General features: G+C 55.5%; 3 protein-coding genes across 7 annotated transcripts; 1 reads left to right on the forward strand and 2 right to left on the reverse strand.

Moving 5' to 3' along the window:
* The first annotated feature begins 1,280 nt into the window (after positions 1 to 1,280).
* ANO8 (anoctamin 8) lies at positions 1,281 to 11,107 on the forward strand. 5 transcript variants are annotated; one of them, XM_080928833.1, is made up of 18 exons: positions 1,281 to 1,536; positions 2,155 to 2,265; positions 2,383 to 2,515; positions 2,688 to 2,826; positions 2,896 to 2,992; positions 3,689 to 3,805; positions 3,886 to 4,013; positions 4,112 to 4,273; positions 4,548 to 4,700; positions 4,796 to 4,922; positions 5,018 to 5,073; positions 5,181 to 5,255; positions 5,455 to 5,586; positions 5,956 to 6,756; positions 7,894 to 8,085; positions 8,162 to 8,293; positions 8,388 to 8,498; positions 10,205 to 11,107. In XM_080928833.1, exons 1-18 carry the CDS (start codon positions 1,431 to 1,433, stop codon positions 10,739 to 10,741), a joined length of 3,309 nt encoding a protein of 1,102 aa, XP_080784959.1. In that variant the 5' UTR covers positions 1,281 to 1,430; the 3' UTR covers positions 10,742 to 11,107. The 5 variants fall into 5 exon arrangements, with proteins under 5 accessions (XP_080784959.1, XP_080784961.1, XP_080784962.1 ...); XM_080928835.1 differs by lacking the exon at positions 5,455 to 5,586; XM_080928836.1 differs by lacking the exon at positions 4,548 to 4,700.
* An 897-nt stretch (positions 11,108 to 12,004) lies between these two features.
* Positions 12,005 to 17,929, reverse strand: DDA1 (DET1 and DDB1 associated 1). Its single transcript, XM_080928873.1, has 5 exons — positions 17,821 to 17,929; positions 14,917 to 14,997; positions 14,788 to 14,839; positions 13,306 to 13,367; positions 12,005 to 12,607 (listed from the first exon to the last, which is right to left on the reverse strand). The coding sequence occupies exons 1-5, from the start codon at positions 17,821 to 17,823 to the stop codon at positions 12,497 to 12,499; spliced, it is 309 nt and encodes a 102-aa protein (XP_080784999.1). The 5' UTR covers positions 17,824 to 17,929; the 3' UTR covers positions 12,005 to 12,496.
* A 3,271-nt stretch (positions 17,930 to 21,200) lies between these two features.
* Positions 21,201 to 22,024, reverse strand: MRPL34 (mitochondrial ribosomal protein L34). Its single transcript, XM_080928874.1, has 2 exons — positions 21,873 to 22,024; positions 21,201 to 21,701 (listed from the first exon to the last, which is right to left on the reverse strand). Exons 1-2 carry the CDS (start codon positions 21,935 to 21,937, stop codon positions 21,488 to 21,490), a joined length of 279 nt encoding a protein of 92 aa, XP_080785000.1. The 5' UTR covers positions 21,938 to 22,024; the 3' UTR covers positions 21,201 to 21,487.
* Between the last annotated feature and the right edge of the window lie 595 nt (positions 22,025 to 22,619).

Here is a 22,619-nt window from a genome sequence, read left to right on the forward strand (position 1 = left end):
GGCTGTGGGTCGTGATGCTTGCCTCTAAGTCTAACGACCTGAGTTCAATCCCCTGGACCCAGGCGGTGGAAGGAATCCGTTTTCACAGGTGTAGTCCTCTGACTTCCACACACTCGCCAAAGTACTTCTGCCCCAACAAGCAAACAAATATTCTTTAAAAGCCAGAGGCGGCCTAGAGCTGGAGTCTTAGCTTCCTGGTAGAGCATTTCCCAACAAGCTGGACTTTTGACAGCCTCCCTTCCCAAAATCACCCAGAATATGCAAGTTTCAGACAAACAACATTTCTTTATGACTGTGTTCCGTGTAGTAGAACATATGAAACAGTTGGACTGAAATGCACTTAATTCAGTGGGCTTTTTTTTTAAGGTCTATTTTTTATTTTTATTAACGCTGTGTGGGCTTTAGTGTCAGGTGTATTCAGCATCTCCCGGTGCTGGAGAGACAGGCAAATGTAGGCGCAGGAGCCCAATCCTGGTCCTCGAGAAGAGCCGCAAGTGCTCCTGATCGGGGGGCTTTTCAGCTCTGCTCACCCTTTCTTGACACGGTGTCTTGGAAGCCAAGGGTGACCATGAACTTGCTATGTGGCCCCTGAAACCCCGATCTTTCTGCAGGCTTGCAGCTCTGTGCCGGACCAGCAATCTACCGACTGAGTCACACCAGCCCTTCTAGCCTGACTATTTTTTTCCGTTTATCTGTGAGTGTGAGGTGATGCTTTACAGCATCGGTGAACAACTCACAGCAGTGCTTTTATATGCACTGAGCAGCTCTTGATTGCTTATTTGATAAATTTGGCACCTGCATCCTTGTCCCCTTATAGAGGCTGTTTTGTAAAGGTAATAAGAGTTGTGTGGGAGCAGAGGGCAGACAGAAAGATGTTTACCTGAACTGTATGTGCAAAGGACCCGGGGACAGGCAGGACCTGCTATAATTACTTGCACTTCGGGTACTTGAGGTATTGTTCACGGGAATGTCACCCAGTCAGGTCCTCCCTCTCGCACCCAGCTCAGATTCCATCCCTTGTGACCTCAGTATTTTGTAGATGGGTAAACAGAGGCTGAAGGGCTGAGGGTGGAGGAAGCTCCTCAGTGCGGCCCGAACAAGCACGCCAAATGGGCGGGCGATAAGGAAGCACAGAAAAAAAAAAAAAAAAAAAAAAAAAAACACGGGCGGGGACAGGAAGCAGAGATGAGGCGGGCGGGTGGGACTGAGTGACTGAGAATGACGCACCGAGGCTTGGAAGAAGAATCGAGGTTTGGCTCGGGCGGGGACGACAAGCAAGTGGAGCGCAGGGACCGCGGGCTGCGCGGGCGGGCGAGAGAGGCCTTTGTCTCCTCCTCCGGCGCGCTCGGTGGTTCCACTCCGGTCCCCATGAGCCCGCGGCCCCCCGGCGCCCGGGCGTCCCTCAGCCCCTAACCTGCCTTGTCCTCGCCATGGCCGAGGCGGCTTCGGGCGCCGGGGACGCGACCCTGGAGGGGGAGCGGGGCAAGAGGCCCCCGCCCGAGGGCGAGCCTGCGGCGCCTGCGTCTGGAGTCCTGGGTATGTTTGCTGCGGGTGGCGCCGGGACAGGTGCACGGGGTGCGCCCGGGGGCTGCAGGGGACGCCGATCGGGGTCACACATCCTAGCGTGTGGCCCAGAGGCTGCTCCTCTTGGTGCTGCGGCTGCGGCGCAGCGCGCGGGGTTGGGTCAGTGCGTGTGCACTGGGGGTCCCCGGTGCAGGAACGTGGACACGCCCCTCTGACGGCCCCAGCCGCCACCTGGAGACTCCCAGCACAGGGAAACAGGGCGATGGGATCCTGGGTTCAAATCCCATGTTGGCTGGGTGACCTTGAGCTCATGGATGTCTCTGGGCCTCAGTTTGGTGACCTGTGAAATGGGAGGAAGGACTGCACTCTGCGGCTGCTTTAAGGACTGCTCTGTCATACCAAGAAGCGCTCAAAGCTGCTTGTGGGCACCCCATCGACTGTGGTTTGGGAGGCGGAGTTGGGCCTCAACCATGAGTAAGATTCTTAAGGCAGGACTTAGGGGGAAGGGCCTGGCTGGTGCAAGAGAGAGGAGAGCAAGCCGAGGCTGTGGGTGCCCAGCCCTCGAGAGTTCTAATGAGGGCCGAGTCAGTCCCTGAAGGGGCCTGATCTCAGCCAAGCGCTGCCCCATAGATAAACTGTTTGGGAAGAGGCTCCTGCAGGCTGGCCGCTACCTGGTGTCCCACAAGGCATGGATGAAGACGGTGCCCACCGAGGACTGCGACGTGCTCATGACCTTCCCAGGTATCCACACCTGCCTGACATGGGGCCGGATGCAGCCTTTACCGCCTCGGTGGAAATGTGGTGGCCCTTGTGGGCACCTCTCGAGGCAAGACCATTGGCCCCTGTGCCCCTCGGCAGACACCACTGATGACCACACGCTGCTGTGGCTGCTGAATCACATCCGGGTGGGCATTCCCGAGCTGATCGTGCAAGTTCGCCACCACCGCCACACGCGTGCCTATGCCTTCTTTGTCACTGCCACATACGAGAGGCGAGTACCTGCCTCTGCGTCCCTCTGGCCCTGTCACCCGGCTCCTTACCCCTCTGAAGGTCAACTGTGCTGTTTGTTTGTCCTAAGATGTGGCTCTCGCATAGTCCTTAAGCTTGGGAATGGTGAGACAGGGGTCCCATGATGAGCCCACTATGCCCTGTCCTGCCCGCAGCCTGCTCCGTGGGGCCGACGAGTTGGGTCTGCGTAAGGCTGTGAAGGCCGAGTTTGGAGGGGGCACCCGCAGCTTCTCCTGTGAAGAGGACTTCATCTATGAGAATGTGGAGAGCGAGCTACGTTTCTTCACATCGCAGGTGACCGCCGTGCGCCCATGTCTCTGCGCCTACAGCCCTCGTACCTAGCTCACACCCGTCTCCCCACAGGAGCGGCAGAGCATCATTCGCTTCTGGTTGCAGAACCTACGAGCCAAGCAGGGGGAGGCTCTGCACAATGTGCGCTTCTTGGAGGACCAGCCAATCAGTGAGCAGGGCGAGCCCGCCATCCAATCACTAACAGAGAGATGGGCGTGTCTATTAGAAGATGGGTGCAAAGGGGCGGAGCTAGTGGGTAACCAATCAGAGGCTAGGAAAAATTTGAGCACTCATGAACCTAGAGAGTGTAGCCTCTTTCTGGCACCTAGTGCAAGCATGGATGAGGTGGTCCAGACCAGGCTTTTGCATAGATCCCTGAGAAGGTGTGGGCAGGACCTTGGACAGCACCCACGGGTGGTGAGGCCTCCAGGGAAACCTGGTCTGTCTACAAGTTCTCTTTCTGCACCAGCCTGTGTCATTCCTTCGACATTTAGACCCAGAAAGGGAGGGGGCTGTTAAACTCTAAAATACACTTGGTAGGTACGGTGGGGACATGTCTGTGATCTCCCAGCCCCAATTTGTTAGTTCAAGACCAGCTACATAATAAGACTCCCAACCAGCCCTGCCCTTCTCAAATTCATCTCCAGAATATATGGGTTACCACACCCAGATTATGTCATACTGGGGATGGAACCAAGGGCTTTGAGCATGCTAAGCAAAGCACTCTACCAACTGAACCACATTCCCAGCCTTTGATGGGCTTAAGAGAAGGCAGAAAAACTATGACTTTGGTTCCAGCCAAGGTTTGTTGCCAACTCTGGTCCCATAGTGCAGGGGCAGGGATCACTCACTCCTCCTCCTGCAGTTCCGGAGCTGGCCGCACGAGGCATCATACAGCAGGTGTTTCCAGTTCACGAGCAGCGTATTCTGAATCGTCTCATGAAGTCCTGGGTGCAGGCCGTGTGTGAAAACCAGCCTTTAGGTGTGGCTCTGTGGCTGAGGAGTGGGCTGGGGTTCCAGGAGACACTTAGAAGTGACCCAGACTCCTTTTTCTTCTGGCAGATGATATCTGTGACTATTTTGGAGTAAAGATTGCCATGTATTTTGCCTGGCTGGGTTTCTACACATCAGCAATGGTTTATCCTGCTGTTTTTGGCTCTGTTCTGTATACATTCACCGAGGCTGATCAGGTACTGTGAAGTGCTGGGCCAAGACTGGGAATGGCCTAGAAAACCTTCCTTCATAAGCTGGCTATGTCGATGACTTGGTTTTCTTCTGCTACCTACAGACAAGCCGGGATGTTTCCTGTGTGGTCTTTGCTCTCTTCAATGTGATCTGGTCAACACTGTTCTTGGAGGAGTGGAAACGGAGGGGTGCAGAGCTAGCCTACAAGTGGGGTACACTAGACTCACCTGGGGAGGCTGTGGAGGAGCCACGTCCTCAGTTCAGGGTGAGTCTGGGGCTGAGGCTTGGTTTTCAACAGGGCTATAAAGAAGGGATGCTGTGTTGGGGGCAAGGAGTCTCTAGGTCTAGTAAAGTAACATCAGAGAAGTTTATGGGCTAGAGAGGCTTGTAACAAGATGGGAGGAACTAGATTTGAGGTTTGAGAAGGGTGCATTAAGTATCTCTGGAGAGAGAAAAGGCGTGGCTGAGGGAAATTGGGCTCCTATGATCAGGAAGAGGGTGTAGCCCCTGGTCTCACTGCCTTTTCTGCTGGCTGCCAGGGCATCCGCCGGATCAGCCCCATCACCCGGGCTGAAGAGTTCTACTACCCGCCCTGGAAGCGACTGCTCTTCCAACTGCTTGTCAGCCTGCCTCTGTGCCTGGCCTGTCTTGTCTGCGTCTTTGTACTGATGCTTGGTTGCTTCCAGCTGCAGGTGATGCCTCACCCCTACTCTTCTCCTAGCCCCTGCCCACTGAGCACCAGGTCTAGCTTCACCCTGATCCCCCTACTTTGTGCTGTCCCTTTTAGGAACTAGTTTTGAGTGTGAAGGGTCTGCCCCGCCTGGTTCGATTCTTGCCCAAGGTCATGCTAGCCCTGCTGGTCAGTGTGAGTGCTGAGGGCTACAAGAAGTTAGCTGTGTGGCTAAATGACATGGGTACGTACTATCAGGGGAGGCCCTCACCATTCCGATGATCCCCATAACCCTCTGTAGGGGCAGGGTGGCCCCTCACTCACCTCCTCGGCCCCTAGAGAATTACCGGCTAGAGAGCACCTACGAGAGGCACCTTATCATCAAAGTCGTCTTGGTGAGTGAACACGCATGTTCAAAGGGGCTAGCAGAGTGGGAAGGAGAGGGGACTCAGGGATCAGCAAGTGCAGGGCTGTAGGATGACCTCAGCTACCTGCCTCCTAGTTCCAGTTTGTCAACTCGTACTTGAGTCTGTTCTACATCGGATTCTACCTCAAAGACATGGACCGACTGAAAGAGGTGAGGCCCATGCACGGCCCCAGGGGCAGCACCCTGGCCCTTGGGGAAGGACCCATGTAAGGGGTCCAGGGCTCTCCAGCCCCTCCCTCCCGTCCTCCATCCTTCTCTCCTTTTTGTCCGTCTGTCCGTGTGTCCTTTCTCTGCCTGTCGTTCCCCTCTCCCATTTGTCCGTCCATATGTCCGGTCGGTCCCTCCACAGCTCCTGCTACTCCTGTCCCTGACCCAGAGCCTCGAGCGGCAGTTGCGGGCGGTGCTGGTCCCGCTCGCGGCCCTGCGGTTCCGCCTGCTCCTCCTGTCCCTCCGGGGTCTCCTGCTCATGGCCCGGGCCAAAGTACGGGCAGGTGGCGAGACTTCCCACGGTGTGGGCAGCATGGCTGTGCTGCGGGTGGGTTGTGGCGAACATAGGGCGCATGCGCAAAGGGGTCGTCGTGCAGGCAGAGTAAGACCGACCGAGGTGCCCAGGGCACTAGGCAATGCCTCGGCAGGGTGGGAGAAATAAGCTCTGAGAATCCTGGCCCATCTGCAGGTTGTCATGTGGCTGTGGCATTGGGGCTGAGAAGCAGCCTCACATCGGGTTGTCCAGGGGCTGCAGGAGCACCGGGAAGGGAGTGTGTGTGTGTGTGTGTGTGTGTGTGTTTGTGGGTTGTGACCCTCCCGCGTCTGGCTCCGCCTGCCCCACGCGGTCTCTTTTCATCTCCAGATGCTGGCCACCCTGCTCATCACCCGTCAGCTGCTGCAGAACGTGCGGGAGGTGCTGCAGCCGCACCTGTACCGCAGACTGGGCAGCGGGGAGTTGGGCCTGCGCACCATCCTGGAGCTGGCCCGGGCCCTGCTAGGCCTTCTGAACCCCCTGCGCCCGGACCCCCGACGGCACTTGGAGGCCCATGCTGACGAGGGTGGAGTGGGGAGCCGCAGGTGCCTGGGCGGCGGCTGCGGGGCGCCCGAGGAGGAGGAGGAGGCGGCTGTAGAGCGGAGGCCAGCAGGGGAAGGTGGGGAGGTTCCAGAAGGGCCTCGCGGTGGCAAGCAAGAGGACGAGGAGGAGGAGGAGGAGGACGACGAGGACGAGGACGACGAATATGAGGGCGAGGAAGGAAGCCTGCTGGATTGCGGGCTGCGCCTCAAGAAAGTCAGCTTTGCTGAGCGGGGCGCAGGGCGGCGCAGGCCAGGCCCGAGCCCCAACGGCCTCCTGGAGGAGGGGAGCCCCACTATGGTGGAGAAGGGTCTGGAGCCTGGTGTGTTTACGCTGGCCGAAGAAGACGATGAGCCCGAGGGGCCTCCAGGTAGCCCTGGGCCAGAGCCCCAGACCGTCTTGCTTCGTCGGGCGGGTGGCGAGGGCCGCGACCAAGGGCCAGATGGAGACCGAGATCCGGAGACTGGCTCTGTGGACGCGGCCCGGAGAGCGAAGAGACATAACAGGTCCTCGTGGATCGACCCGCCAGAGGAGCAGCATTCCCCACAGCTCACACAGGCAGAGCTGGAGAGCTGCATGAAGAAGTACGAGGTGAGAGGGGCGGAGCTAGGTGGAGGCAGGAAGCCAGTCCAGTCAACACAGAACTCCAAAGAGTATACAATAGGGTTGTATCAATAGTTTACCTACTACGTGTCTGTGGTGTTTGTGGCTCAGTTGGAAGAGTGTCTAGAATGCAGGAATTCTTGGCTTCCGTTCCCAGCACCTCATAAATTAGGCCTGGTGGAGAACGGCTGTCTTCCCAGCACTCGTAAGTGGAGGCAGAAAGACCAGAAAGTCAAGGTCATCCATCCTCAGTGATATTCTGGGCAAGCCTGGGCTACAGAAAAACCCTGCCTTAAAAAAATAATAGGAGACTGGGCGGTTGTACTGAACACCTTTAATCCCAGCACTCAGGAGGCAAAGGTAGGGAATCTCTTATCAGTTCGAAGCTAGCCTGGTTCTACAGAGTTTCCAAGACAGCCAGGGCTACACAGAGAGACCCTGTCTCAAAAAAACAAAAATAAGACAATAGTACTGGAGTTCTGGCTCAGCAGCTAAGAGAGCTTGGGATGGGAAAATTGGATGTCAGATCCCTACACCCACATCAGTTGCACACAAAAGCCTGTAACTCAAGCTCCAAGGGGTCTAACACCCCTTCTAGGCTCTGGACACTCCTGTACACATGCAAACACACAGGAATTCACATAAGTACAAATAAAATCCGATTTAAGTAAGGAGAAAAAAGGCCAGTGAGATGGGTTGAGTTGGCTCATGGAGCCAAGTCTGACGACCTCAGATCAACCCTTGGGACCCCTATAGTAGAGGACAGACTACCAAACGTTTATTCTGATGTCTACACCTGTGCTCTGAACGCCAGTCAAAAGGACAAGGTGGACAGTGCCTGAGGAAAGACATCCAGAGTTGACCCCTGGCTTTGACACAAATTCATGCACATCCTGCTCATACAATGTGCCCATGCAAACCACAAAACATACAATTGGGAGTGAACTCAAAGGTGGAAGCAGGTTCTCAGCCTGCAGATGGGATGGTTGGGGTGACCATGGGACCACTGGTGAGAGCAAGAGCCCATCTGGAGACTAGTCTGAAGATGGGGAGAGAGTCTGGGTCTAGTGGGATGAGTCGGGGTGGGGCAGTGCCAAGCCTGACGGAGCCCTCGTTCGCCCTCAGGACACGTTCCAGGACTACCAGGAGATGTTCGTGCAGTTTGGCTATGTAGTGCTCTTCTCCTCTGCCTTCCCACTGGCCGCCCTGTGTGCCCTAGTCAACAATCTGATTGAGATCCGAAGCGATGCCTTCAAGCTCTGCACTGGCCTCCAGCGGCCCTTCGGTCAGCGCGTGGAGAGCATCGGCCAGTGGCAGGTGGGCCAGTCGGGGAGGCCAAGAGGGGATGGCGGTCCCTGGCGGGCCTGTGCTGACCCTCATTCCTCCCCTGCAGAAGGTCATGGAGGCAATGGGCGTGCTGGCCATCGTGGTGAACTGCTACCTCATTGGCCAGTGTGGCCAGCTGCAGCGCCTGTTCCCCTGGCTGAGCCCAGAGGCGGCCATTGTGTCTGTGGTGGTGCTAGAGGTGGGGCTGGGGACCCCGAGGTGGGGGCTCTGGGAGTGGGGTGGGGAGGCTAGGCATCCCTGAGCCTGCAGCCCCCGCTGTCTGTCCCCCACAGCACTTGGCTCTTCTAGTCAAGTACCTCATCCATGCAGCCATCCCTGACATCCCTGGCTGGGTGGCTGAGGAAATGGCCAAACTGGAGTACCAGCGACGGGAAGCCTTCAAGGTAGGAGGCTGGGGTGAGGTTGGCGTGGTTTCAGGAGGAAATAAAGTCAAAGCGAAAGCCCTCGGGCTGCAGATCGGGCATCCCCAACCCCAGACTCTGCACTTAAGGATTCTACCAACTCCGATGGAAAGAGCATGTGTAGGGTGTGTGGTGCGAAGCTGTCGTTCCTGCACCTTGACATGGGGGTAGGAGGATCTGTAGTTCAAGCCCATCCTCGGTTACATGGGAGGGGGGAGTGGTTTAAAGGCCAGCCTAGAATTCATGCTGGGCTTTCAAAAAAGAAAACCAAATAATAACAACAGCAAACAGCCAAATTTGCATCTGTATTGAACACATACAGGTCCACTGCACTTTCCTTCTGTGTGTGGAGAGGAAGCCATGGTCCCACACAGCTCATCTCTGCTTTGAATTTGGAAGCAGCCTCAGCCTTCTGAGCACAGGCATTTATCACCACACTTATATTTTGTTTTGTTTTGCTTTTTAAAAATATTATTTTTATTTATTATATATGAGTACACCGTAGCTCTCTTCAGACACTCCAGAAGAGGGTATCAGATCTCACTACAGATGGTTGTGAGTCACCATGTGGTTGCTGGGAATTGAACTCAGGACCTCTGGAAGAGCAGTCAGTGCTCTAACCACTGAGCCATCTCTCCAGCCCCCTCTTTTTTCTTTGTAAAAAAATTCTTTATGTATGGTGTTAGTGGGTCTTATTGTGCAGTTCAGGCGTGGGACTGCTACCGTGAGCAGTCCTCTATTCCCAGCCTTTCAGTTAGCTGGGACCACAGATTCGGAGCAGGGGCCTCCTTGGAGCAGCTGTCACATGGCATTCCCAGCGACTAATCCCAAGACGTCATTTAATTTTACTGTATGTTACGAGTCTTTTGCCTGCGTACCATGTTTGTGCAGTGCCCTTGGAGACTAGTAGAGGGTGTCGGATCCCCTGGAACAGAAGTTAGAGATGGCTGTGAGCTGCCAAGTGGGTGCTGGCGAAGAAACCAGGCTCCTCTGCAAGAGCAGTCAGTGCTCCTAACCATTGAGCCATCCCTCCTGCCCCCAGGAGAGTGTGAGGGTATGGATAGCAGGATGTCACTGTAGAAGGGACTTGTGGGGTCCCAGACCCAACTCCTGTGGATACTAAGGGATGAGTGTAGCCTGAGCTCACCGCGGTGGGTGTTATCTAGATTCTTGATGGCACAAACCCTCAAGACTGTCCGTTCTTCAGCTTGCCAGTCCGCCTCTTCCAAACACCTGCGAACCTCATGAAGGACCAAGGAGCTACACCTTCTAGGGAAAGTGTCCAATTAGGAGGCAGGATTTTAGGCTGTTACCTACCTGATTCACGCCCCCACTCCTTCAGGTGGAATTCTGGGCTGTGGCTCTACTGCTGGTCTTCATCAGTTCCAAACTGAACTTTAAGTAACTTGGGCCCTGAGTGGTGGCTCATGCCCGAGCACTGGGGAGGGTGAGGCTGGAAGATTCTGAATTCGGGCTACACAGCAAAACCCTTCTCAAAAACACACAGAAAGGGAAAAGGGGAGAAAGCCCCACCCCTGTTTTCTGAGCAGCGGACCTAGAGTTTCCTTGTCTTCTCTCAGTTCGTCAGGCACCTGAAAGGGTCAGATCAGGAGTTCGGGGCCGGGGTAGGTCTGGTCGCAGTCGGTGCTCAGCCAGCATGTCTCCCCCTCCGCCCCTCCCCCCTGCAGCGGCACGAGCGGCAAGCGCAGCAGCGGTTTCAGCAGCAGCAGCGGCGACGGCGCGAGGAGGAGGAGCGGCAGCGGCACGCGGAGCAGCAGGCGCGGCGGGAGCGCGACACGGGAGGCCGCGAGGAGGCGCGCGCGGAGGCCCCGGGCCCCGACCCGGCGGCGGAGCGCGGCGCGGCCAAGGCCAAGGGCAACGAGCGGCCCCGACGGCCCGGGGCGCTGCTGCCTCCCGGCCCTGTGCTGCGGCTGAAGCAGATCATCCCGTTGCAGACCCGGCCGCCCGCGCCCACCGGGTGCGCGCCCCCGCCGCGCTCGCCCGCCGACACGCGCCTGCCCGCCTTCCTCAGCCTGCGCTTCCTCAAGGCGCCCGAGCGCGGCCCGTCCCCACCGCGGCCCGGGAAGCTGTTCGCCTTCGCGGCGCGCGAGCCCGCAGCCAACGGGGCCCCCGGGGGCGGTGCGCGCGCTCACAGGAGCGCCGGGGACGAGCCCGCGGCCGCCGAGCCGGAGCCGCGGCCGGAGGACGCAGGTCACAGGCCTTAACTGGGGCGCGCGTCGCGAGGGAAGTGGGCGCCGTGGGGCCCCGCGAACCGCGCTCTCCCTCTGCAGGGCTCGCCTCGCCTCCTGCCGGCTGCTGGCGCTGGGACGCGCCCTGGGGCTGCGGCGACAACCCGCCCCGCGTCCCCGCGGACGCCCCCGCGCGCCCTGCGCAGCCCGCCTGCTGGCCCACAGCCCGCCACTAGCCCCGCCGCGCCCCTGCCGTTCCCTCGACCAGGATGGGGGCCTCGAGCGGATCCCCCACAGTACAGAAAAGTACACAGGATGGGCGGTTATTTATTTGTTTTTAATTTATTTTGTCATATTTTTGTAAAATGGCAGAAATGCAATAAAAAGTCTATTTCAACAGTGCTCGAGGTCAGAGCAGTGTAGGGGCCTTGCCAGATCCGTGGCTGGTAGCTGAGCACCCCAGTTTTCCCAGAATGAGGCCTCTAGAGGGTCCAGGGAACCTCTCTGGTCTGGCAGATTTGACAGGGCATGGTGCACTCCTGGGGTGCCCCGGGACAGGGGTTCTGCTCTGACAGCAGCCTGCTGAGCCCAGAGTCAGGTCATAAGCCAGCCTGCAGGGGCCCAGGCGGTCCAGGTGACACTCCCAAGAGTGCACAGTGGTGGCACAGCAAAGGCAGGCACGGGAGGGCAGTTGGAATTCGGACCAAGACTTGAGAGTGGCAGAAACTTCAGCGTGTCTGAAAGGGGAGGCCTCTGGAGGCAGGGCACAGGAGCAGCTCCATAGGGGCACCGTGCCGTGCGGTATCCTGGCAGGGGAACCCAAGTAATAGGGCATGGCCATTTTACCAAGCCTCCGCATGAAGCTGAAATGCTACCAGGGCCAGACCAGGCCTAGGTCAGTAGGGCGCCAGCCAAGTAATGGCCCCTGGGGAACACAGACACCTTAGCCTTCACAAGCAGATTATAGACTCTGGGGCAGTCTCCAAAACCCCATACCTGCAGTGTGTACCGTGCTACAGCTGAGGGTGCACAGCCACAATATCAGTCCAACTAGTTCCCCCATGTCCCCATGACAGTGTGGCCACCTCAGCCCTGCAATGTTCCCGAGTGACCAGCTAGATACCAGTGCTGGAGGGCCTTGCACATGATGCCTAGTGGTGGGTGGCTGTTGGTTGGCCCTATGTTACTGTCCTGAGTTCAGTCTCCCAGTGGACCCGACCCCAAGGACCCCAAGCAGGGGTTGGTTCCTGCAGATCCCAGCGGCTCCAGCCGAAGTATGTGCGGAGCAAAGACGCCGTGTGGAGTAGGAAAGGTCCTTTTATTGGGGTGGACGTGGAGCACAGGCTAGTCCATGATAAATGACAAGATAAAGATCCAGAGGGGCCTGCTCTTTCCTGCCCTGGCAGGGGCTCAGAGTGAGGCCTGGGCCCGGGAGGGCCCGGGAGACCGGGCCAGGCCTGTGGGTGGGAAGGAGCGAGAAGGCCGCTCGGTGTGTTGGGGACCAGCCCGCCCTGGGCTCTGGACCCTGGACCCTGGCGAGGTCTCGCTGCAGATGGCCGGATGGAGGACACCACTGTGCTTTAAAAAGCATCTACCGACACCTCGCGGCTGGGCCTGATGTCCCTTTAACCAATGCTTGACACGAGTTACAGCATAAATAAAAACTCAAGGAAAATAAATACATGGGTCCTATGAGGTTGGAGGGCGCGGACTGGATGTAGGAGGTGGGCTGCGCTTACACACGCGGGTGGGAACGGATGGAGCTGACAGACGAGGGATGACGCGCTGGACCTAGGTGTCTTCGGGCATGTCGGGGCTGTCGGTCCGGGCCACCTTGCGGGGTGGCGCTGAGCTCTCGCCCTCTGCCTCCACCTGCTCTTGGTCTCTCTTCTTGGCGGCGTTCTGCAGGTGGGAGAAGGGAAGTCAGTCGTCAGAGTGAGGACAGCACCAGGGCAGCCAGTGGCATGGGTCTTCCCCCCACCTTTTTGAGACAGAATCTCTATATAGCCCTGGTGTCTGGAAACTTGTAGACCAGGCTAGCCTCAAACTCAGAGAGCCTCCGTTTGCCTCTGGAGTGCTGGGATTAAAGCTGTACGTCACCATACCGACTCTTTCTCAAAGGCCGAGAGGGAGCCATCAGCTAACCACCGGGGGCACCCTGCAGGTACTCAGGCTGGGTGGATGTGATTTTACACAATGTCTAAATTAGCTGTGGTGGCATAGGCCTATAGACTACCACTTGGGAATCACTTTAAGTATGAGGACATCCTCAGCTCACACTTGTGTCACAAAAAACACCAAAACCCAAAAAACCAAAGCCCTACCCCCCGAAACCCACAAAACAAATTCCTGGTCTCATGTGCCTCCTCAGGCTGACCCAAAACACTGTCCCTTGGCTTCCTGAGTGCTGGAATGACAGACATGTACCATGTGAGCTGGCTGTGTTGTGCAGAAAGCACCAGATTCATCCTGTCTCTAAGTACTAGGAGCCCAAGAGCACGCCCATGAAGCACTTCTCCACAGTCCTGGTCACCTGAAGAACTCCTACTCAACCCTCAAGGCTCCCACTCAAATATCCCCAGTTCCGGTGAGAGCCTTGCCTTTTTGTCCCATTGCTGGTGCAGGTACCGCAGGAGGATGTTCGTCTTTTCTGTCACAATGACTGAGAAGCAAAGACAGAGAGTGAGACACTGACCTCTCCTTGGCCTCCTGGCCTTCCTTGCTAGACATGGGGCTCAAATTCAGCTCCTCTCTCTTAGGTGTCTGAAGACTGGCATTTCCCTTCTGAGGACACAGCTCCAACTCTGCCTCAGCCTTCACTGTCCTGAGGACCCCACCCTCAGGCTCCAGGAAACAGGCAGCACTCAGCGGAGGTGGCCTCCCGCCTGCTTCTGCACTCTCCCAGGGCCAATCATATGTGCTGAGACACCACAGACGAAATGTAAGGCAGCAGTGAGGTTTAGGTGCTGGGGATGGAGCCCACGGCCTCCCCACGCAGGGAACTACAACACGAGTGAGCCTTACCCTCTCTCCAGGACAGATCCATTCAGTTTTTAAGCATCTATTTTGACTATTTTAAATATGTGTGTTTTGGGGGGAGGGGGAAGGGTTGCATATGTCCCAGGAGGCCACGAGAGGGCGTTGGATGCTCTGGAGCTGGAGAGAGATACAGGTGTGTGTGTGTGTGTGTGAGGTTCAGTAAGATGCTGGGGGCTAGACTCGGGTCCCCAGCCACAGCCACAAGGGCTAACTTTGAGCACATGGCCTGTTGCTATACTAGGTGGTTGGTTGTACACACTGGCCAGAGAACACCTGGAGAAGTTGATCCTCTCTTCTACTAGGTGATTCTGGGGACTGAATCAGGTTTTCAAGCCTAGTTGGTGGACACTTATACCTGCTGAACTATCTCCTGGACCTCAGACTTTTTTTTTTTTTTTTTTTTGATATTGGGTATCACTGTGTAACTCTGGCTGTCCTGGAGCTCGCTCTGTAGACCAGGCTGGCCTCAAACTCACATAAATCCACCAGCCTCTGCCTCCCAAGTGCTGGGCTTAGAGGCGTGTGCCTCCACACCTGGCTTCCAGATTCTTTAACAGTTAAACCACTAGGCCCTTTTCTCCTATGCCATAGCACAGGCCTGGACAGCACAGGCCCTGGAGAGAGTCATGCCCTCACCACTTCCACACCTACAGTCCTTGGCTTGTGGTTTTTGAGCATCTATGTGGGCTCACACGTGCCCTGGCCTGTGTGTGGGGGTGCTGGCCCTTGCCTCTGCCTTGATGAGTCCCCATTTTCTGCTGCACCAGGCTGGCTGGTCCTAGACTGCCTGTAGGGGCAGATTCCCATTACAGACTGCTGCCGAGGCACCTGGCTCTCAGCTCCAGGGATCTAAACTCACATGTAAACTTCTGATCCTGCTGCCTCAGCACTCAGAGCGCAGGGACAGCAGGAGAGGGCAGGGTAGTCCAGGCTGAGGGGAGTCAGTATCTACACTCCTAGGCACAGTGGGCTGTCCCCAGGGTCACCCCTTACCCACAGGCCCTTTCCTAGCTGTGTGGAGGGCAAAGCTCTCCAGTACTCACTTTGTTCTGACGGGTATTCTCGGGTCGGCAGGTATACTGAGGGACGGCGGTTCTGTGGACGGGGAGCGGTGGGTTAGCTGGCAACCCTCATCCTCAGGACAGTGACGCCACCCCCAGCCCCACACTCACCGAGGCCTTGCACACGGAGTCCGCGTGGAACCTGCTGAAGTTGCTCTTGTTGTAGACGGGCAAGCCTTTCAGAAAGTCTGCCTGGAGACAGGGGTGGGTGTGAGGCCTCCAATGCAGACCAGGGCACACCCATGTGGTGCTATGCATGGTTGTGTGGGGAACGAGGGTGGATGTCACTATGCACTCGAGTGCACGTGCAGATGTTCAGGTCACTCCCCGTCATCAGGTGGGTCTGCAGTTCTCTAGCTCACTAGCCCTGAAGCTGTTTAAGTTACACCTCCTCTGGGCACAGCAGTACCTGCCATCCCAAGACTCATGAGACTAAGACAGGGGGATTATTACAAGCCTCAAACCTGCCTGGGCTACAGCGTGAGACCCTATCCAAAACAACAAAGCAGTAACAAAGCCAGGCGGCGGTGGTGAACTTCTTCAGTCCTAGTGTTCTGGAGACAAGAGTTCGAGGCCAATGGGTCTACAGAGCAAGTTCCAACAGCCAGGGACACCGTGTGACCGTGTTGGCGAGGAGGGTAATAATGAGAGAATACTTCAGAAGATGGACACGGTGCACACCAGCTCACTTGGGGTAGGAACAGAAACTGGAGGGTCTGTCAGGTTGATGGCTGCCTGGCCATGGTCACAACGCCTTGTCTCAAAAAAGTCAGTGTGGACCCCCAGGCCTGGCCTGGGAAGGGGGTATCCTACCTCATGCACACAAAAGGAGCTGGCTGCCGTGGCAAGGGCCCTGCAACTGTCTTCAGTCTGATTCGCTTGGGGAGGTGGCCAGGGTGTTTACTAACTCACCAAATGTCACCCAGGTCTGGGGAGGGACACCACATGAACTGCACAAGTCTGTGACTTCTAGTGTGCCCAGCACTGTGTGTGCTGTCATGTGCCTGCCAGGGAGCAATGGCATGCACCAATGTACAGCCGGGCACAGGACACCATTGATGCTTCCCTGTGTCACTCCTGAGGCCCAGGCCTGGGACCTTCTGGTGATGCAGAGGTGCTGCGCCAATGGCCACCCCCTCTGCTGGCCTGGAATGCGGCTGTGCAGCCTCAGTGTCTCTGCTCTCAGCCTCGTGACCTGCTGCTCTGGAGCCAGCTCACTGTCCCAGGAGCACTCCTGACCACCCCAGGGTGCAGGTTCCAATGTGTCCTCCCCACACCCCCAGGCCAGAGCAGATTGTGGGGCGGGGCTAAAGAACCAAGGTGCTTGGGGCCAGTAGCCCAGAGGCTTGGTGGCAGAGGCCAGGCTAGGCTGATGTCCATGCAGAAGAGAGACCCTGTCCTGCTTATGCCCCCCACAGCTTTCACCCCAGTACCTGGGAGGTAGAAGCAATGGGGGGGGGGGAGTACAAGGCTAGTCTCTAGTCTCAGCTGCACAGGGAGACCCTATCTCAAAACAACTAAGTGGTCTTAACTTTCCCCACCAGTGCCGGCCACTCTGATCTCTCTAGTTTGTGGCATGGTGAGCCACTATTTTGTCCAACTTTCCCACTCTATCAAACTACTTTCTGGGCTGTGCCCAAGGCAGACCCCACAAGGCCAGTATACTCACAGAAGACCCCAACCCCACATCAAACACAGGGTGCTGCTGCCCAGCTAGGCTGATTGGCCTCTGCATGAAAGCCACCTCCAAGAACAGTTCAGAGAGGCAGCCAAGACAGTCAGGGCAAAAACCGGGGACAGCGATCACTTAGGTCAAGACATGAGTGTGTACCTGTCTGCATTTTTAAAGGAAGACAGAACCTCCTCCTGTGAGCTAATAAGGTCTCAAGAAATAGGCACCAACTCCCTCAAGGGCCTTTGACAAACCACACTCCAACAGCCAAACGTACAGCTGGTGCAAAGGTCCTGGGACAGAAGGGACTTGGGAGCCAGAAGAAGTGAATACTAGGAAAGGGATAGGCAGGTGGAGATGAGGTCACAAAGCAGGGCACTCCCTGAAAGAAAGCCAGGAGCAGGCTCACCAAAGACACTTTATATGTTAGAAAGCATACAAAATGATGTCTTTGAAAACCCTATTCGATGTTAATTAAAGATGGCCAAAAGGCTGGGATGGGAAAGGATAGGGAGGATGGAACAGGCCTCTGGAAGGTGGCAGGGGCAGAGTTTTGGTGTGAATGAGGTTGCAGAGGTGAATCAGGGACCTCACAGCCATGACTCTCCTTGTCTACAAACTCTTCTGTGTGGTTCACTACCTATTCTCCAGGGTGTGGGCTGACATCTGAGACAGTGAGGGGTGGTCACTACCTCAGGGCAAAGATAGGAGTCCCAATCTCAAAGAACCACCAAAGCAGGTTTTGAGGGTAGGTGCCTGTGTTAGCCCCTGCTGATACCCCATCGTAAGGGGTGGGCACCCTCATTTTGTTTGCAGAGAGAAGAAGCTGGTCCCTCTTTGAGGACAAGTGTGGGCTCGAAACGGAGAGAAAGGGGTGGGGACCAGGGAAACGAGTCTGGCCCGATGTCGCACCTCCTTTAGTGACAAAGCCCTGTATGTTACAGTGACTGACAACCCCCTACCTACGGTGTACCCACACCCGCACCTCAAATGCCCGGAACTCGAGGAGCCATGTCGAGGAACAGCCCGGAGCGGGGGTCTCAAGGGACCCCACCCCACCCCAAGCGATTTCCGGGAGGGGGAGACAAGAGACACTGGCGACCCGGAAATGAATGAGTTGTCAGGGCCTGGAAGCATACCTAGAGTAAGAGGTCGCAGAAAGAGCCTGAATGGGATCGACGGGCAGCCCAGGGAGGGGTCGGGGGGAGGGGTCGGAGGTCACAGGTCAGCACGAGGGGCGGGACCGGGACTAAGGGGGGGGTCGGGCAGGAAGCCTTGAGAGACAGTGGGGGACCCCCTGCCGACACGCCGGGAGGTAAGGGTGGCCGCACGACCGCGCTCACCATCGTCCGCGTCCTCTGTCGCCCGGGCCGCCGCCGCCGCAGCCTCCTTCTCAGTCGCCGCCGCACAGCCACTTCCAGCCGCCGCGCAGCTCACGCCGATGGCGACAGCACCGCGCGTCATTGGCCCGCGTGGTGGCCCCGCCCTTCACGGCGGCCGCGCCCGACGCGCTCTCATTGGTCGGCAGGTGCTCGCTCGCGTTACCATTGGTCTTTGCATCTCCGCCTTCGTCGTCGAGTTCGGTTGAAGGATCAAACTCCGCCCGGGACTTGGGAAGTAAGGTCTTGCGAAGTAGGTGGAGGCCCGCGCGTTGCCTCCTGGGAGTTGTAGTTCACAGCTCTCCAGGGATGCGGCAGGGCTCTGCTCTTTCTGGGGCTGGCTCCACCTTTTCTAAGATGTCCCCGGAAAGGCTCATTGTAATGAGTCCCTACACTGGCTCTCGTTTTTTTTTTTTTTTTTTTTTTTTTTTGAGGTCTCATAGTATAGGCTGACTTAAACATGCAGCAGTCCTCCTGCCTCAGCTTCCCAAATTCCTGGGATGGCAAAAGTGAGGCTTTTTTAAAAGTTTAGGTAAAGCAACATGGGTTTATTAAGAAAATCTAGGGTTGAAGAGATGGCCTAGAGGTTCTTCCAGAGGTTCTGAGTTCAGTTCTCAGCTAACCATCTATAACGAGATTTGGTGCCCTCTTCTGGCTTGCAGGAGTACATGTAGGTAGAACACTGTATGCATAAACAAGTCTTTAAATAAATAAAAGAAAACGTGTGTGTGTGTGTGTGTGTGTGTGTGTGTGTGTTTGCGGGGGAGGAGTATGCTTTTAATACCAACACACAGGAGGCAGAGGTAGGTGGATCTCAGAATTTGAGGGCAGCTTGGTCTACAGAGGGAGAGTACCAGAACATCCAGGGTTACACAGGGCTATACCTTGTCTCAGAAAAAAAAAGTTATATAAAATTGTAAGAATTATGAGTGTGTGTGCGCGCTTGCGCTTGCCCACACAGTTTTCATGTAAAGAGAACTTTTTGAGAGTCCTTTCCACCCTGTGAGGTCTAGGGATCAAGTCTGGTCATCAGGCATGGTGATAAGAGCCATCTGGCCAGCCTCTTTTTTTTCTTTTTCTTTTCTTTTTTTTTTGAGACAGGTCTGTGTAGCCCAGGCTGGATCTGGAATTCACTTAGGATGTAGTTCTCCTGAGAGCTGGAAAGACACACATGCACCCAGGGTCTCTCTGTAGACCAGGCTGTCCTCCATTTCACACATCTGCCTGCTTCTGCCTCCTGAGTCCTGGAATTAAAGGTGTGAGCCACCACAGCTCGGCTTTTAAACCTGGATTTTCACACATGGTGTGTGAACTAGCTGCTTGTACTAGTGTAACTTGTAGGCAAGGCTTAATTCTGTGTGCCTTCTTCTATGGCTCTCCATCTTACTTTCTGATCTATTCATTAAATTTTATTGTTGTGAGTGGTGAATGAGGGAAGGCAGAGGGCAGCTCTACTAACGTACACTCTCTCCACCTTCGTATGGGTTCCAGATCAACTCAGATCACCAGGCTTGACCACCAAGTGCCTTTACATACGGAGCCACTTCACTTTGAAATAGGAATTCATTTAGTCCGGGATGGCCTTACCTTGCTACGTAGCTAAGGATGATCTTGTTCTGATCTTCATGCCTCTGAGACCCTGGAATTTCAAGTGTGCATCGACAGGGTTTATGGGCTGTTGTTGATGGAACTTGAAGGTTTTCCATGCTAGATGTTCTGTCAGAGGTATAGCCTCATCCCCTTTGTTTGTATTTTATGACAGGGTCTCTCCCTGAACCTGGAATGGACCATTTTGGCTAGACTGGTTGGCTAGCAAGCCCCCAGGATCTGCTGACTACTGATTCCCGAACGATGGGGCCACTGGCCTGTCTGGCCTTTTGTGAGTGTGGGATATAAACTCTTGTCTTCAAGCTTGTACCATAAACAGTTCAATCACGGCACTCCTCTTGGATAACTTTTTTTTTATGACAACCTGATACAAGCTAGAGTCCTTGGAGGGAGCCTCAATTTCAAAAATCCTATAAGATTCAGCTGTAGGCAAGTCTGTGGCACATTTCCTTTTGTTTGACACAAGGCTTCTCTAGAGTCCAGGCTGGCCTCAAATTCTGAGTGCTGGGATTAAAGGTGTGTGCCATAACTGCTTGGGTATACAGTTTATTAATCAGTGATGGCTGGGGAGGGCTCAGCCCATTGTGAGTGGTGGTTTCCAGGGATGGTGGTTCTAGGTTCTATAAGAAAGCAGACTGAACAAGCCATGAGAAGCAGGCCAGTAAGCAGCATCCTTCCATGGCCTCTGCATCAGCTCCTGCCTTCAGGTCCTGCCTGACATTCTTCAGAGATGGAATGTGAGCTGAGACAGAATAAATCACTTCCTCTACCAGCTGCTTTTGGAAGAAACCAAACTAAGCCCCAAGTAAAACTGATATACAACATAATAATTAAGTCAATCTGGGCCTGGAGAGCTGGCTCAGTGGTTAAGAGCACTGTCTGCTCTTCCAGAGGTCCCGAGTTCAAATTTGAGCAACCACATGGTGGCTCACAACCATCTGTAATGAGATTTAATGCCCTCTTCTGGTGTGTCTGAAGAAAGCTACAGTGTACTCATATAAATAAAATAAATCTATAAATAAATAAAGTCAATCTAAAACAATGACATATGGGGGAGGGGACTTGAGAGTGCTTGATGATGGCCTTGAACTGCTGACCCTCCTCCCTGACATGGCACTCTTGGGATGACAGGCGGGCAGTGTCAGACTTTAAGTCTGGCTCCAACACTGCTGCTGTTCTCCAAAGTACCAAGGTTTTAGTCCTTCCTCAGAAGTCCAAATTCCAGGCCCCTCTGGCTTTCCCCCTGTGTGGGTAGCTGACCCTATCCACTCCCTCCTGCAGACCCAGCCCTTTCTTCCAGGGAGGTTGACTGATTTGCTGTCAGAGGCAAGACAGGAGAATATGCTCTCTCAGTGTCCTGTGGTCCCTAGGACTTTATTTCATATCTGACCCCCATGTGCCCCAACACCCCAGCTCTAAATCCACGTTCCCCAACAGACAAAGGGTCCCTTCATGACAAGGTAGGGGCTGCTGACATAACTCAGCAGGTGAAGGCGTTTGCTGAATGCCTCAGGGACTAATTCAGTCTCAGGAATGCACACCTTAAAAGGAGAGGACAGTCAGTTACTAACTTACGACGGGACATCTGGCCAAAACGGAAGTCAGTGCTTATTTGTGAGGGAAACAGAACTTATGAGCTAAAGGCCTTGTCCAAGTCCTGGGGTCAAGCAGGGGCCCCAAAATCCCTGACCCCCGGGCCAGTCTTCCAGAACTGTAAGTTAATACAGACATAATGCTCCAAGAAACGTGAATATTTATTAACAAGTCCGTAGTACTTTGGAATGGCTGGTAACGTTGGGGTGGTGTCGGTTTTTTAATGAGCCTGTCTTGCAAAGATGCCTTCAAATATATTCAGAGAAACGGATGACTTATCCCAGGTGCTGGTGGTCGGTGAGCAGCCGTCAACGGCGGATGCATCTAAACACCTACGAAGGGATAGGCCCCCACTTTCAACTTGCCCCAACTTGTCACCCTCGGGCAACTCTACCGGCTTCCGAGTCTATGCCCCGCGGCGTTGCGCTCCTCAGTGGCTCAGGGACTTGCGGCCCTTCAACATGCGGCGGAGGATGACCTGCACGCCGCCAGGCGTGCTCAGCCGGCGGACCCAGCCGTGTTTGTGCTTGCGCTTGATGTTGCTTGGCTGATACTCGTTTCCGCGTGCGCGGCCTCGGACTTGCTGCATGGAGAGGAGGGGACAGGCGCCCGGGAGTCCCATCCCGACCCTGGACTGGAGATACCTGTGGGAACAGAGAAATCGTGAAATCTCCCGAGGATGTACGCTGTATGACTTTCTGGGCCGCCTTTGTAGTGGGCAGTGCAACAAAACAGCTTGTATACAAAAAGTGCATGTAGTAGTCTAGAGACCACCCTTATTCCCAATCTGTAGAAGGGTGCCCATGAACACTCACCTGCCACTCAACAGGGCCACCGATCTGCAGGCCTGGTACCCAAAGCACCGAGCTAGGAAAGCCATGTCCAGTGGTGGGTCAATGGCCCGGTCGTCCGGGTCGACGCCAGTTCCAACACGCTGGGCTCCTTGACAATGCTTCCTGGGAAATGTAGTTCCACGTATTGCCGCGGAGCATGCCGGGAGTTGTAGTTCCACGCCTACGCGTGTAAACTGGAGATTTCTGCCGTCGGTGGCACGTAGTTTTCCAAAATAACCAGAAGAGGGAGAACGAGTGTAGACATTCTGTCCCCTCTGATCTCTCCTCGGCCACTGGTAGAGGGCGCCCCAGGGTCGTGGGCGGGAACTGGCTGCTGGCCTTTTCAGCCACCCTCATTGAAGATGGGCAGCTGGCACGCAGCGGGCTGGCAGCTTCTCCGTGCCCGCTGCCAAGACTTCTGGCGCGCAGCCCTGATGTCCTTGAGTCCCAGCTCTTCGTAATTTGGAAAATCCTGGGTTGTGAATTTGCCCTGGTTAGTTTAGTCCCGCAGACTGGCATGGAAGAATTTTCTTCCCGCAGCTCAGATCTGGACTCCTGTTCACACACCCTCCGTGGCTCTCCACTGCTCTAAGATGTCCAGACAGCCATGCCAGCAGCCACCGGAAATATTGCACACCAGCATCTCTGAAGTTCATGGTCTTTACCGGCCCTCTAAAATGGCCAGTTGTGCCTAGAAATAATTGAGGCGACATGTAGAGTACTTACTGT

This window comes from Micromys minutus, assembly GCF_963924665.1.
Source record: "Micromys minutus genome assembly, chromosome: 14".
Classification (NCBI taxonomy): domain Eukaryota; kingdom Metazoa; phylum Chordata; class Mammalia; order Rodentia; family Muridae; genus Micromys; species Micromys minutus.